Source organism: Anolis carolinensis, chromosome 4, assembly GCF_035594765.1.
Source record: "Anolis carolinensis isolate JA03-04 chromosome 4, rAnoCar3.1.pri, whole genome shotgun sequence".
NCBI classification, from domain to species: Eukaryota; Metazoa; Chordata; class Lepidosauria; order Squamata; family Dactyloidae; genus Anolis; species Anolis carolinensis.
Window position 1 is genome coordinate 168,700,866 of NC_085844.1, and position 16,946 is coordinate 168,717,811.

The 16,946-nt window shown below is 39.6% G+C and overlaps 1 protein-coding gene across 5 annotated transcripts in view; it reads right to left on the bottom strand.

Annotated features, from left to right (window-relative positions):
* lepr (leptin receptor) overlaps nt 1–16,946 on the bottom strand; it is a 112,413-nt gene that overhangs the window by 18,701 nt on the left and 76,766 nt on the right. For 3 of the 5 annotated variants that reach the window (XM_062978215.1, XM_062978216.1, XM_062978214.1), the window contains one exon: nt 7,218–16,896. The exons of 1 other annotated variant lie outside the window; for it this stretch is intronic. In XM_062978215.1, coding sequence (XP_062834285.1) covers nt 16,075–16,896 — 822 coding nt within the window. In that variant the 3' untranslated portion in view covers nt 7,218–16,074. Of the gene's footprint in view, nt 1–7,217; nt 16,897–16,946 lie in introns of those variants that run through there. One more of the 5 variants, XM_062978217.1, reaches the window with a different exon arrangement.

The following is a 16,946-nucleotide window of genomic DNA, read 5'->3' on the forward strand; positions in this document are numbered from 1 at the left end:
GTCAATAATAATATTAATAATAATAATAGGAGCAACCCTAGGGGCAATCCAATTCAACTCCCTTCTACCATGCAGGAAAAGCACAATCAAAGAACCCCCTGAGCAGTGGGAGGGAAACAGTGTTTTGAAAGCAAGCAAGGTGAGGGGGGAAATATCTGAACAGCAAAGGCAGCAGGGGAGGAAAGTTTTTGGGGGACAAGGGAGGTAAGGAAAAAAAAGGCTTTTGTCGACAAGGGAGGTGGGGGAAGGAGCAGGAAAGGAGAGGGAAAGCTTGGAAGTGATGAAGGAGGAGAAGAAAGGAAGCATGGAGCCCCTCAGTGTGCTTTGTGGAGCCCCAAGGCCTCCACGGACCACACTTTGAGAACTGTTGCTCTATCTATACCATTTCCACGAGGCTTCCTTATTTTATTTACTTATTTGCTTACTTTATTTATACTCTGCTTTTCTCCCATGGGGACTCAAGGTGGCTAACAATCACACAATTGATCACAATTTAAAACAAAGTGAACACAATTAAAAAAAAAAAAACCACACACACACACAATTAAACAGTGTTGTCAAAGACATTCATGGCCGGAATCACTGCTTTACTATGAGTCTTCCAGGCTGTTTGGCCATGTTCCAGAAGCATTCTCTCCTGAAGTTCCGCCCACATCTATGACAGGTATTCTCAGAAGTTGTGAGGTTTTATATAATTAAATAGTACAATTAAATAGTACTGTGTGGGTTTTGGTTAAAATACAGTGAAATATATAATAAATACACAAAATTGCACCCCACCCCTCAATTCCATACAGGTACCAAAGTGCTCCATATATATAAAGCTTGAAAACTACTCTGTCAGATTTGGGATCAACTCTCTGACATGCTATTTTGTACATGTAGGAATTAAAAATATTTTATGGCTGTGGGGGAAGACTTTGGCATTTGAACTCCGCCTGCAGTCAGAAGTCATGCAGCCCAAATTGGCATGTTTATGACCTCATTGAAAAATACATCACTACTTACCTTTTTAATTCTAACAAGCCAAGCAAGATGATTATATGCATATATATATATATGTGTGTGTGTGTGTGTGTGTGTGTGTGTGTGTGTGTATGATTTAATCATGTTGCTTGGCTTGTTAAAAACTAAGTAGTATATACAGTAGAGTATAAGTCTCACTTATCCAACATTCTGGATTATCCAACGCATTTTTGTAGTCAATGTTTTCAATATATCGTGATATTTTGGTGCTAAATTCGTAAATACAGTAATTACTACATAGCATTAATGTGTAATGAACTACTTTTTCTGTCAAATTTGTTGTATAACATGATGTTTTGGTGCTTAATTTGTAAAATCATAACCTATTTTGATGTTTAATAGGCTTTTTCTTAATCTCTCCTTATTATCCAACATATTCCCTTATCCAACATTCTGTCGGCCCGTTTATGTTGGATAAGTGAGACTCTACTGTATAAGAAAAATGTAGAATTGAAAACTGAAATTTAATCCCAGGTAAACAGACACAGTTACTACTCCTAGCAATACTTACAGTTTTACACTCACAGAAATGCTGCAATGCTTTGTACATTGGTATTCTGCCTTTCTGCAGAGTTTTTTTTTTAAAAATCATGTTCTGTTAATGTCTTAATTATGTTTTAATATATGTATTCTACAGGGTGTTTTTAAATGATTTTGTGTTTTGATTATGTGCTTTAGCAATGTTGTAACCCACCTCAAGCCGGGTAAGAAGGATTATTATTATTATTATGGAGCCTCTGGTGGCCTAGGGGATAAAAGCCTTGTGACTTGAAGGTTGGGTTGCTGACCTGAAGGCTGCCAGGTTCAAATCCCACCCGGGGAGAGTGCGGATGAGCTCCCTCTATCAGCTCCAGCTCCATGGGGACATGAGAGAAGCCTCCCACAAGGATGGTAAAACATCAAAACATCCAGGCGTCCCCTGGGCAATGTCCTTGCAGACGGCCAATTCTCTCACTCCAGAAGCAACTCCGGTTGCTCCTGACACAAAAATAATAATTATAATTATAATTATGGCATTTGCCACCTCACTGAAGGCAAATAGAAATTTGCTTGCCATAGATGTGAGTGAAACATCAGGAGAGAATGCTTCTGGAACATGGCCATACAGCCCAGAAAACTCACAGCAACCCATGAAGTTCAGGCCACGAAACCCTCGACAACACAAGAAATAAAATATGTTAGCGTCCACTAGATGGCAGACTAGTGTCACAATAGAAGCGAGAAGGCGGGACGGGGGGGGGGGGGGGGAGAGAGAAGGGAGATCTACACATGTCTTTTTCATGATTGAGCTCATATTTTGCTCAGTTAGAAAGGATAACTTCATTGTTTTCCCAGTGTAACAGTAACTTATTTAGTTGCCTTCATAGTTTAATGGCATGTTGCCATTATTAGATATTCCAGCAGTTTGTGAAATTTTGATGTTTTCAAAAATTAGTGAGAGCAACCATTTAGTTACTTGAACAAGTAAATGTTAAAGTAAATAAATGGTAGCTCTCACTAATTTTTGAAAAAACAGAAGAAAACAAAGTGTTAATTTGAATTTAAAACTGGAACAGCAATTAACTACTTTGGAAGTTTTTGAAGATGTTCCTATGAGTAATGACATCATAAAGTAACTTGAAAGTTTTATCAGAGGCTTTCATGCCCAGAATCACTGGGTTGTTGTGAGTTCTCAGAGCTGTAAGGCCATGTTCCAGAAGCATTCTCTCCTGACATTTCACCAATATATGTAGATGAAACGTCAGGAGAGAATGCTTCTGGAACATGGCCATACAGTCCGGAGAACTCACAACAACCCAACTTCCAAGTTCTGATTTTTAAAATGCACCTGCTTCATTAGCATGCTTTAAAAGAGCTAGGATGGCCATTTTGCAGAAGTGCTTTTGCTGCTTATTGCCCTCCACCTGTATGGAAGGTGCAACCTGTCATCAACCTCAGCCTTTAGCACAGCAAAACCACAAACTTCATGCAGCTAGAGGAGGGTGTTGTGTGTCTGTAAGGACACCAAGCAGAGAAACTGGCGAATGCAGGACTTGAATTGCTTTTGAAAACAGTTAATAGGCCTGTGCAATAAATGAAAAACAGTTTCAATATTGATTACAAAATTGGGGGGGGGGTGTTGTTTCTAAATTTTTTCTGAAATTGGATGGGGTCCGTATCATAGCTATAATGAGTTAACTTTTTTTTGTTAGGGTAAAGGTAAAGGTTTCCCCTGACGTTAAGTCCAGTCATGTCTGACTCTGGGGGTTGGTGCTCATCTCCATTTCTAAGCTGAAGAGCCAGCGTTGTCCGTAGACACCTCCAAGGTCATGTGGCCGACTTGACTGCATGGAGCACCGTTACCTTCATTAAATAATTGTGCCAATGGGGAAATGTCAGGGGTCCTTTCTTCCACATTGTTAGAGCCATTGGCAAGAAACTTGCTATAATTATAGAACACATTTACCACTGTTAGAACTTCAGTTTAGAGATTTCTTCCCAGCCTAGTATAGATTTACTTACTAGTGCTGAAGTCCTCCTCTTTGCAGATTCAACAATTTATTGGAATTCTGGCTGCTGCTAAAAGGAACAAATCTCTCTATCTTAATTGGGGCTTTCTGATGCTGAGCAGAATTCTGGGAAATGTAGTTTAGTTTAGTTTCTCTGCCATAGGGCTCCTTGCCTTCTCAAACTACATTTCCCAGAATTCTGTGCTCTCTCAATCTTGTTCCTGGATCACTCAGCTCATCCCGCACTGCTGCTTTCCTCTCCTTAATTTACCTCTTCTTAATTTAAAGAGGAATGGTAGCCTTTTTGGCTTCGCCTGACTTGTGCTGAAACTGAAACTGTTTTCCGAGCATTACCGAATTCAAACAAAAAAGTATTGGAGAGTTTTGATTCTTAAGTTTTTGTGTGGGCACCCCCCCCCCCCGGTTTCTTAATATTTGTTTGTATATACAAAACTTACAAATTAGATAATTAGATACAACTTACAATTTAAAAACGAAGATTTGCACACCCCTAGTAGCCAGCAATGATGAGGAATTCCTTCACTTTGCAATGCTATGTTGAGCCACAGAGCAGTACATCAAACAGGCCTAAATCAATGAAGCCCCATACCAGGCATGAGTGCCAAACTGCAGTCACTCAATGGCATAAAAGGGGGGGGGGCACTCCCATCCTATAGCCAAGGATACATATCTTGTATAGAAGGAGTTTGAGCCAGATGATGCTGCAGTACTTTTCAATGTGGAATGCTTTTACATTTTTTAAAATGGTTCAAGGGGAATTCTTGGGGAACGTTTCACCTACATCATGGTTAGGTCACCTACATCATGCATGTTCCCCCTGACATAAAAGTTCTCCTTCAGATCTTACAAATAAGTATTGTTAGATTATGGATATGTAAGGGGATGTCTTTTTGACAAAACTTACTATGTTGGGGCATTCACAAATCGCTGATTTTATGCGCTAAATCAGCAGCTACCGTGCTGTTGTTTACGAAAGTATCTATTGCAAGAATTGATTAACTATCAAGAAGCACTGATTTGACAAATTACTGTCTAGCGCCATTCAACCTACTCAATTACTGCCCCATGTTTGAAAAAAAATCAACATCGAAAAGAGTTTGGAATTAAACTGAGTTTCACCTGTCCAGAATTACTGAATAAACAGCCTTTTAATCCATTTATAGAATTTATACTTTGGTGCAACAGCCAAAAGAATAATCCAGGTTTTCTCTGGCATCTCCCATTTCTAGCTGGAAGAAACCCACACCTATTGACAGACTATAAGCTAGCTGGCACTGCCCCCCCCCCCCCCCCGATGTGCGATGGGAAGTTGCTACAAACGAGGAGATAAATAAAGTTGAACACTGTGAAAGCCAACCACTGCATGGCTATCTGCCTTCTCCCAATAGACTAAAATCAAGGGAAAGCTTCATGAGAACCAACACTCCTCTTAATGTTCCCCCAGCAACAGCAAGAGTATCCCTTTGGGCAGCTAAACCAGGAAATCCCAACTGGAAGGTCCCCCATGAGGGGGGTGAGCTTGGAAGTCCCTGAACAGACTTAGAAGTGGAGTGGGCGGATCAAAAGCAACCTGGCAAAATGGTACTACATAGAAGAGTCCTCCACTTTGTGCAGAACAAACAACTCCGCATTTGTATGCTTGCCCACAATGCCCTACACCATGCACAGAAGAACTGTTTAAAGCTACACACAATGCAGTCAATGTTGCCCATTTTTTGGTTAAAAAATTATTTCGTTGCTTGTGTTCCCTCTATTGTATCAGTTTTATACTTATTTATGTAATGCTTTTGACATGAAATAAATAAAGCTTGAAGGAGGGGATTTTTTTTAATTAAATGGTGCCTAAAGTGAATGTGCAAGTCTTCCACTGGGAACTATGTACAGAGTGAGCAATTTGCTGGCCAGTATGTTGCTTGCACCTCAGAAAACAGATGCTGGAGGGTAGGGATCAATAGTGGGGCACCATACTAGAGAACTGTGCATATGTTAACATGCTTTAATGCCCTCACACAAGCTAGTCTGTGTTTTTGTCTGCTGGATGATGCTGTCTCATTGAAATCAGATGGACAGAGGCACTATTTGTATCCTCTGATCCCAAAGCAATGGGAAATAAGGTTTGAAGGCTTCTAATTTCATGATGGTTGAAGGCATGCATATTTCTTTTATGATTTAATTAAAGCCCCAAGGCCACAAAATGTTAAAGTCCCAAGGTCAGATTCTACTTCATCTATGTCAAATAGTACCATGTATCAGTATCACTCTCCTGCCAACCTAGCAGTTCAAAAACATGCAAATGTGAGTAGATCAATAGAGACCGTTCTGGTGGGAAGGTAACGGCGCTCCATGCAGTCATGCCGGCCACATGACCCTGGAGGTGTCTACGGACAACGCCGGCTCTTCGGCTTAGAAATGGAGATGAGCACCAACCCCCAGAGTCAGACATGACTGGACTTGAAGTCAGGGGAAACCTTTACCTTTACCTATCAATATCAATACAAGATGTTTGTGGATTTGTAGCTTTGGGATTGACTGCTTAACAGTTAGTTGCATAACTTTTCCAGCAATATCCACCCAATAGAGGGAACATGAGTAAACTATCCCTACTGTTTGTAGTTTTCTTCTCCATGCTATCTAGAGAATGGGCAGTTGATACTTACTGTAACATTCTTGTATAGCCTGAAAGAATCCCCCCCACCCACCCACCCACCCAAGATTATGGCTGCATAAATACATTAACCATAAACAGACAGAAGAGCAAAATATAGATAAGGTATGGGTCTGAAGTACATGTATAAATAAGAAACATTTGTTTATGCACACTATACAGGACTATTGTAGGCTTTGGAAAGAAATTGATGTGAAGCTCAGGAATTAATAGTGTAAATGAAATAATGTTGGATATCATCATCTCTGAAACTGATCGACTGTTTTAATCTGTGTTTTGTTATAGTTTCAGTTGATGATATTTTAATAGCTTGCTGTTTTATGTATATATTTAACCCCCCTGAGTCCTTTAGGGGAGATAGAGAGGATTATAAATCAAGTTATTTATTTATTTATACTCTCATTCAATTTTTAGATGCCTTCACAATTGTGGGTTTTACTCTCGTTAACTGTCTTATAGATAAATATGTTACAGCATGTTACGGTATACTGAAAACAAGGTAAGTTTTAAAAGGACCAACACCAAAGGATGTATATGTTAAAGAAAAACTCATACTGTTGATCATTATGTGCAGGTGCTAATTTAGGTCAGCAAGTCAGTTTGGACCACACCAGTGTGTGTTTTAGGATACATGTCTGCTCTCTCCTTTGGAAGAAGAAGCCATGTTCTTTGCGTTTTGTAATGCTTACAAGGACTATGTAGGTTTGTTACACTGTGAGATTTATTTTTGATGCAACACTGCAGATTTATGTTTTGACTCTGCTGAAAAGAGTTAAGTTTCTGTTTCTCCTCTTGCAACTGTGCAAAGTTACTTTGTTGGACTAGAGTTCATTCCACTTGAAGCACAACATAGCACACTATCACAAGAATACAAATATCAATCTCTTTTGTTAATACGCTCCTTGCCCCATATTGTGGTGGTCAGGCGGTCATTCCATTTTTGTAACTCCCCAGCTGCTTAAAAAAAAATAAACAGAGATTCCACACAAAGAAAGGGTACAAAATGTCATTTGTAATACAATCTCAACAGTAGACATTTTATTCACAAAAATAAAATACAAAAGTACTCTGTCAAGTATTTGAAAGTATGAACCAAACGTATACCTCCAGCAACTAAGAGTATAATTCAAAGCCTGAGTCACAGTTTTGACAAAAAATGACATTGCAAAACATCCCTATTCACAGACTAGTGTGAAAGATTAACAGAGTACAATTCCATAGACACACACAGCGCATATAAAAAGCCGTATAGTACTTGTGATGTGGGTCACTCACAGTTTGAAAAATAGAGAGTACTAAATTAATCTATAGCATTAAGCTGCAAATGACCCATGATAATAAATAGCATGTATGAATTCAGTTTAACTGATTTAAATTCTAGGAGGTTAGTGGAAATGACTCACAGATGCATGTTCCATCTGGATGCATATTCACGTGTGACCTGGATAAATTATGTAGCAGTCCACAAAACTTACAAACATAGTGCCAACATGGAAAGAATGAACCCTGGTTTGCATTTAGCAGTGGCTGAGGTATATTGGTACAGAGGAGTGGGCTCAGAACGGCAAGTCAGCATCTATCTTGAATATTTCCTGAGCAAAACCGTAGACTCAGATTTACATGCAATTGGACTCAGTGTTGTTTCTTATTTGCCAAGACTGTATGAACATAAGCCATCACCTAAATGGGATTCTCTTTGTATAATGTAGTCCATATGTGTTGCTTCTCACATTCCTGTTCCACATGTTGCCCTGCCCCACAATGTGATAGTCAACATTTCCTCCATTTCATGTTTTAAAAGTTATATCAGCCAAAATTAGTGAATTATCATGCAACAAGACAAATAACTTTGTAGTGGACACCTATCAGATTCAGTGTAACAAACCCACAATGCATGTACAACTGGACATATGGTTAAATTACTTCTCTTCTGCAATATATATCTGACACTATGGTTCAGATTTGATAGTATGGATCATACAGCTGTAGGAGATGTCCTGAAAAAACTAGAAAGCTATTCTGATATCTTTTTAAACATGTGTTGTTGCAGACATTTAAACAAGTAGAGATAGTAAAGATAATCATAATTTCTAAATTGCACAATTTTAAAACAACAAAATATCTGATGTGCCACATGTACTGAATAAGGCATTTAGAAAATTACAGAAGCAGAGGCATAAGGCACCATTTTGACATCACCTGATTTATACCAAAAACGTTTTAAGAAAAACAAAAACATATTCATAGTAGGTCAGTCACCACATGAATCCATACAGCGTGTGGCAAAGTAAAGAGGCTAAGTACTGCAAAAGTGCTTAAGAAGCAAGTAGATCTCCAGCAAGCCAGCTAAGCAGTTGCTATGGGTGAAGGCACTCCTTCATAGGGATCACTGCCATTGTATCCTGGCTAAAAAATTCCCTTCCCCAAAAATACTGTAATTATCCACACTTTGGGGAATGTGTGCATGTAACCCTTCAAGAACTAAGGCATGTAGAAACACTCTAAGGCCATTGCTACTTAATGAACCATATTTGTATTGGGGGTCATATTTGTATTGGCTTTCTTGAATCTTTAAAAAAGACATTATAAAATCTGAATACTGCCAGAGATAAGTGTAGTTGTAACTTCATGAAATAAATACATAAATACATAGGCAGGGCGTACAACTTTCTTTGGGCAAGGATATTCTCTGTCTTTTCAGTCCCAGAGACCCTAGCTCAGTGGTTCTCAACCTGTGAGTCCCTAGGTGTTTTGGCGTACCACTCTTAGAAATCTCAGTGAGTTTACCAGCTGTTAAGATTGATGGGAGTTGAAGGCCAAAACATCTGGGTACCCACAAGTTGAGAACCACTGCCTAGCTAGTATAGTCACAGAGATTAGAGGATTTGTAACCCATCATAGAGTCATCCAAACTTTGGAATCCTAGATTTTAAAATTGAGGAATGACAAGGTGATAGAGAGAGGGGTGGAGTATCAGTGAGGTTGTCATTATGTATATATGTTTGAAAGCATGTGCCTTCAAATCACCTGTTGTCTTATGGTGACTCCCATGAATTTCATAGGGTTTTCTTAGGCAAGGAACTCTGAAACCACATTTACACGGCAATATAAAATTCAGATTATCTGCTATGAACCGGATCATATGCCAGTGTAGACTCATATAATAGTACAAAACTGATATGGATTACCTGCTTTGATAATCTGGGTTATATGGCAGTGTAGATCCAGCCTCCAAAGTGGTTTTGTTGGTTCCTTCTTCTGTAATAGCCAGCAACATTCAATGGCAGTCTTCCATCCAAGCACTAACCAAGTCCCTCATCACACTAGAGCTTGGATCCACTTTAAATCCACTTTAGGGAGGGGGCTTTAAATAGCTCAGCCAGAGAGGATCTGGGACTCACCAAACTACAAACTCCAGAATTCTGCAGGAGGAAGAACCCAGATTTAAAGTGGATCCATGCTCCGGTGTGATGAGACAGCAAGACTACTCTGCTTAGCTTCCATGTTCAGAGGGCAACTTGGATGGTGTGCAAAGCAAATTATGTGACAGTGGAGCATGAGATAATGTCTTAAAATTCCTGCCCACTCATTTCTCTATATAAATAAATCCTATGTGTGATGCTAACTGGCCCAATTAGTATAGGACTTTGGCATTCTTCCACCTGTGACTGTGCATCCTAACATATTGCATTTTTCTAACAACCCCATCACTCCCTAAAAAACTACTTTCTAAATAAATGCTTACAAATAATTGAGAGGTACAAGAGAACCTGCTTACAAAAGAACCTATTCACACACCATTTAACATTCTTTTATAACAGACCATGAATTGGCTATGCACTTTAAAAGGCATAGATCAGATCTGCCATGGGCCTAAAAATCTGCACATCACAATTCAGTGTACATTTGGCTATGCGTAATGTTACTTCCTCGTGACCCAGTCACCCACACAAATTCTAATGTTTAATGCAGATTTCAAGAAATTGAACAGTAAGGGGACTGAGATGAGGATAAAATCTTTCACGACCCAAAGTCCCAAATTAACTGGATTTCCATACTTCCTTTAGAATGTACAAAGTATTTGAATTCATCTGAAGGGTTTATTACCCGATTTCCTTGAATGTCCCTGGACAATTCAGAAAAGTGAATCTGTAACTATATTTTGTTATTCACCTCCACATCTTTCCAGGTAATCTGAACTCTGGGATTTTACAAGTCTTATCACAATGCTCTGAAATAAGGTAGGTCTCAGGTGTAGTTTTATTTTAAAGGTGAGTAAACCAAGCATAACCAGAAGCTATATTTCTAATTTTCACTGCTGGAGACTTTTTATCAGTTAGTCCCTTTATCTTCAACGATTGTACAATATTAGCTTGGAACATAGATAGGATGTGAAAGATGGCAGTTTTGGGATATAGGTGTTGTAAATTTCATCAGGTCTGGGCAGGGGGATGATGTGCAAGATTCAGTGTCACTTTTGAGATTCAGTAGCTATTCTAGACAGTATGACATATATCACTTCTGCCTGTTTATGTTGCGGTTTTATGAAGGAAAATAATCAAGCTACTGAGAATGGGGAAAAATTCTCGTCTTTTGATTATAATTGAAACCATCAGGCTGGATCCAGACTTGACTATAGTTGCAGGTGACACACTGACATCGAGACTACCCTTAATCTATTCTCAATATGACTAGTCTAGATCCAACTCAGAGCCACAAATTTGGTCCTAAAATATCAACACCTACACTTGATTTTGCCCAGAGATGTCTGTACATTTCTGAAGGGGACCCTGTATTTTCTTAACAAAAATTTGAAGATACCGCAGTTAGCAAAGCATCGTAAAAATAATTGTAAGGCACAGTGTTCAGAATTCAGAGGCACAACAATAAAAAATAAAGTGCTAGTAAAGAGTAGTGTTTTCTGAATTAAAAAGCTAGAATTCGAAATAGTCGTTTCATGATCATTTGCCATGTTTTTTCATAAAGAAAAGATAGCGCTTCACCTGCTTGTAAAACATTAGGGTGTTAACATACTCACAAATCCGTGAAACTGTTCATTGATAAATCTAACACACAATGCACGCAGGATGAATTTTGTCCCACATGAATTCATTATAAACAGCAATCTGTATTCAACTTCTAAAACTATAAAACCTTTTTGTCTGCACTGACTTTTGACAGCTAAAGTTAAACAGAAACAAAATATTTACAATTGAATAAGTGTAAGGTTAGTCCTACTTAGAGCAGATCTGTTGAAATGACAAGCGTCATTAATTTTAGTGGGTTTTTCTCATTCAGATTTTAGTTTTATCCCAGCCTCCCTCCCTCTCTTTCTCTAAATGTGTATAGTCAGTGACAAGAATCTTTTAACGGAAAAGACTGACAAGAAATAGAAATAAATAGCAAACCAATTATGACTGAGTGTCACAATAATTGCTACATTTATTTAAATTATCTATTACTAAACCTCTCATATAGAGCTTTTCAGCTATTTTTTTTAAAAGTGGGTACATTCTTAATTCCCAGTTATGGGATCTCTATAAAAGACTTTTCAAGTACACAAAACTGAATTGAAATGTTTTGTAATATCTATAGAGGTAATGCTGTGACATTAGAATGTATGGGTGTCAATTGCACAATGGTAGCCAGAGAAGTGACTGACACACTACAGCTCAATGTGCAATTTGCAGTGATGCCCACTGGGGAACTTCCTGATGTGCATCAGGACACTGGCTGGGAAGTCTTGGAACACAACAATACACATCAGAAGTGCTTAACAGTGTACATTTTTGCAGTTCACTAAGGACCCTCATTATATGTAGAATTTTCCCCGTTCTACACACTTTAAAATCAGAGTCCCACGGAGGCCATCACATGACATAATGACACCTCCGGTGGGACTCCGTTTCCACAGCGCATGGAAACAGAGCCCCAACCCCATCTTCAGGAGTTGGTTAACACCCGACTCCAAAGAGAGAAAAGCAGGAGAAAGCGGAGAAAGACACACAATGCAGCAAGGTCGTGGGATGACTGGCCATTGCAGAAGAAAGGGAAACATGACAGGGAATGAGGTAAGACAGTTCCCTTCGCTTTCTCCCCCTTCATGGCATGAAGTCCTAAGAGCATTTATTTGCATTTCTCTAATGTAGCTACTGATTTGTATAGTTACAAAAATATAGACTGTGAGGTAGAAGCTCAGGCTTAATTTTTAAATAGGCGCTTTCAAAGCGTGAAAACTCACAAAACTTTGAAAACCCACAAAAGGTACTGAAGGAGAGTACTTTCCTTTATCTTGCCATGTAGCAATTGCCTGGATTTGAATGAGACATGGCTATTTACCATTGCTCTGCTCATTGTTGAATAGACCTAAGGGTTTATTACAGATTCATAAGAATAATTAGTTGGATGGAAATCCCACAGCTCACCATGCGTCTTGTAAGAATGTAGAGATATCAAATTAATTATTAAGGGAGACAGTCCAAAGTGCTTTGACTTGAGACTTTATGTGTATCATCATTCATACCTTGTTTAATGTATCATTGGCTTTCATCTTTATGCCACACCTCTTTACATTGTATTGAAGATCACGTCCAAAGGTGACTTTCAATAGTGGCTTGTAATACCGCAAGTTAAGGGGAAGAGGCATGTGAAACAGAAGCTTTGTTGTATCTACCTAAATCCTCCCTATGTTGTCTTCTACTACTGAACTTTAATGGTCTATATTCTAGAGTTAAGAGGTTTGTTGTGTCCACAGTGCCATACCTGGTTGCCTGTAAACACTGGATCAAACCTGCCATTGGTTAGACACATTAATTTTCTCATTACGTGAGTCATTAGATTTTTAGGAAATGGCAAGAAAAACTTGCTAATGTTCTACTTGTTCTGGTTAGATATTTCCTAGAAGCTATTCTTCCTCCACTGGCCATTAAGGGCCATTTCCCACCTTGTCTATCAAATGATATGTAAAGCTCATACCTGATTTTTGCTGCAAGCTTGCAGAGAGAGGAATGACATTGTGCAAGGAGCTCTGTGGCCATAAAGGAACATAGGTAAAGGTTTTCCCTTGGCATGAAGTCTAGTTGTGTCTGACTCTGGGGGTTGGTGCTCATCTCCATTTCTAAGCCGAAGAGCCAGTGTTGTCCTTAGATGCCTCCAAGGTCATGTGGCCGGCATGACTGCATGGAGCACCATTATCTTCCCACCAGAACGGTCTCTATTGATCTATTCATATTTACATGTTTTCAAACTGCTAGGTTGGCAGAAGCTGAGGCTAACAGCGGGAGGTCACCCCGCTCCCCAAATTTGAACCGCTAACCTTTTGGTCAGCAAGTTCATCAGCTCAGCAGTTTAACCTGCTGCACCACTGAGGCTTCCAGTATATATGTATATAAAGGGACATGCTGTACATATACATACAAGTGCATGTATGTTACCAATAGGATTCCAGCCAATATTGAAGTATTTTTGCATTGATAAGAGATAAATGCAACTGTTAATCTCAACTAAAAATGAATGTTCAGTCAACATCTCTGCCTTATTACCTAAATTAGATTACTCTTTTTGATAACTATAAACTAGCAGTTGGACTTCATCCATAAAAACCACAGTGTATACAACTTTTTACACAGACTCATAGTAGATTACAATAAGCTTTGGCTTCTTAATATATTCATAGCTCTAAGGAATATTGCAGAACAACAACACATGGATCTTTGGAAGTTCTATTTTGTATACTTGCTTTTTCAGGTGGGATTGCTATTTAGGAATATATTTTCAAATATATGAATTTAAATGGATAAGCCCGATTGCAAAATAGCATATCTAATAATTTCAACAACAGTAGGACCCTTTTTAGTCAGTTCCCATGGTTTATGAATCAGGGATTCTAAATCAAGAATTCCAGTATAGTTTGATATTTTAGAACTCTGCTTTTGGCATTTTAAAATGTCAATTATGTTAAATTATTTACTGAAGGGTTATACTGTATAATAATCCATCAGTGGTGTATCAGACAAACTACTAGATTTATGCTATTATCCTAAACCACTTGTAGATAATAAGCCCTACTGAGATTTATCTGAATATAGCAGGTTTCTATCCAAATTAATAAGGCATTCTTTTTGTCCAGAGCATGATTTGCGTACTTCTTTGAACATGACAGCACTTCTCTGATTAAAAGTGGTAATGTGTTGTTTCATATTAAGATAGCCGAATCAGAATAGATACAGAGCAAGCGGTGTATGTATGAAGGGGGTGCACCTATGTACTGCACAAGTTTGCCCTTAGCTATCTTTTAAAATATTGAAAAAGTATACCCATATCAATAGACCAGATCCAACTCCTATACTAACAGAACCCATAATTATGGTAATCACAACAGCTAGCTGATGTAGGTCAAGCTGACAAAGTGTGGCTAACCCAAAGTTTGTGTATGTGTGTGTGTGTGCATGTGTGTGTCAGGAGCAACTTAAGAAACTACAAGTCGCTTCTGGTGTGAGAGAATTGACCGTCTGCAAGAACGTAGCCCAGGGAGATGCCCAGATGTTTTACCATCCTGTAGGAGGCTTCTCTCATGTCCCCACATGGGAAGTTGGAACTGACAGACAAGAGCTCACCCCGCTCCCCAGATTCGAACTGCTGACCTTTCAGTCAGCAATCCTACCAGCACAAACTCATTGTGCCACCGGGTCATCTAGTGAGTTTAAACAGTGAGTAGGATTGTCTTGCTTTATCCAAATAGGGCTAAATAGGATGTTTATTTAATTTAATGTATGTCTTGTCTTTTCCACACTACAAGAACCAAAAAGGCTCACAATCTTTTGCTAAACATTGTATGGAGAAAGCACTGCCAACAAGGAAATGAAATTAAAGGAGTGTGTTTCAGACAGGATGGACAAGTTATTTCTTGATTAATTAATAATACTGCAGATATCCCCCCTCCCTCTATATATATATTCCACAACTTTTAATCAATTGCATTTTCCACAATATTACTATTTGGTGGAAGAATCTGACCTCACCAATAGAACAATAAACAAAATATTGTTTGGTTATCATTCTTCAGAGAAATGTATTAACTTTACAACATCCTTGAGGGAAAATATGTGGATTGTCATTTAAAAAGGAGTACAATAGAGCCCCGGTTAACCGAGCCCCGGTTAACCGAGGCTCCGTATCATCTGAGGCGCCGCTTGGGGCACCCCTCCCTCTCTTTCTCTCAAGTGAAGAGAGCTCAAGAGGAAAAGAGGGAGAGGGAGGAGGAAGCACCCCGGAAGCACCCTGTGATCGCTGCTGTAGTAATCGCAGGGTGCTTCCCAATGGGCTCAGAGCCCTCGCCCCTTGGGAAGCCCCCCACGAGTGCGGCTAGGCAGCAGCGCTCGTGGTGTGCTTCGCTGGGCCGAGCCCTCGCCCCTTGGGAAGCACCCCACATGGGGTGCTTCCCAAGGGGTGAGGGCTCGCCGAGGAACGTCTCCCTGGACCTCCCTCGGCCAGGCCCTTGCTGGAGGAAACTTTCCTCCAGCAAGGGCCTGGCCGAGAGAGATCTGGAGCGCGCCTTGCGGTATTCGGAGGGACAAGCCCTTGCTCCAGCTGGAGCAAGGGCTTGTCCCTCCAAGAAATGAGGAGGTGCCGTGGGTTTTCCTCGGCCAGGCCTTTGCTGGGAGATCCGGGGCCTCCCTATTAACTGAGGAGTTCGGTTATCTGAGATTGGGCCCACCCCATTATCTCGGATCACCAAGACTCTACTGTGTTTTCCTATTCCCTGTGCAATTTACCAATCTTGTCACAATAACCGCAGTCTCGATTTTTTAATTAGACCCAATAATTTAACTTCATCTTAAATTATATGGGTAGCATGTGTAAGTAAGTAGTAACTTAGGCCTTGCCACCAGCTTTCTCATGCAGTTTAATTGCAAGAGGTTGAAACTGCGGCATGTATGATATGAAAGTCTGAACAGAGGTTTCGTGCCTGCTAATAAAAGGATTTAGGTTTAGATTAGATGCTATATTCTGAGGAAATCTGATGCTTCCAATAAGAGCGCTGGTGTGGAACTGACATGCCATATTTGAACTTTCTGTTAAGAAAAGATCTGTTTCTTGTCTTTCAAATGGACTCATCCCTAAGTAGAACATGCCTCCCTCCAAACTGTCTTCCCCAGTAAAAGCTTTATCCTGCTCTGAAAGTTCTGAAAAACCCTCAGATGAAACAGAAAGAGAAAGGGATTTTCTGGGAAGTGTTTGATGGCATTCAGGTAATATCACAAATCCTTGATTTCCCATTGCCCAAGAACTGCTAGAGAAAGAAGCTGAAGCTAAGGAATGATGGCCAATAAAGCCTCTATCCAAAGAACTGCTTAGATCCTTTGGTGGCTCATAAAGCCCTCCGGACATAGAGTTGGTGATAATAGTGGCGTATTTTACATTAGACTGTCCTGTCATTCCTCTACTGGTTTCCACATCACAAACACTCTCAGACAGACTTGCACTATTGAAGTGGCCACTAGAACAAGCTGAATCGTGTTCAAGGTCTTGAATGGTTGCAAACAGTGAGTCAATAGCTCGTAAGTCTTGTTTTTCTTCATTATTCCTTGCTTTATCAATAGTCACATCTTCCAACACTATTTCTGGCTCCAGAAGTAGAGGACCAAATGACAATGCTTCAGGATGCTTGAGAAAGAGATGTTCAAAGGTTTCTGGCTAGAAAACAAGACACATTTTAATGCTCATGTAACAATTAACAGCTTGCA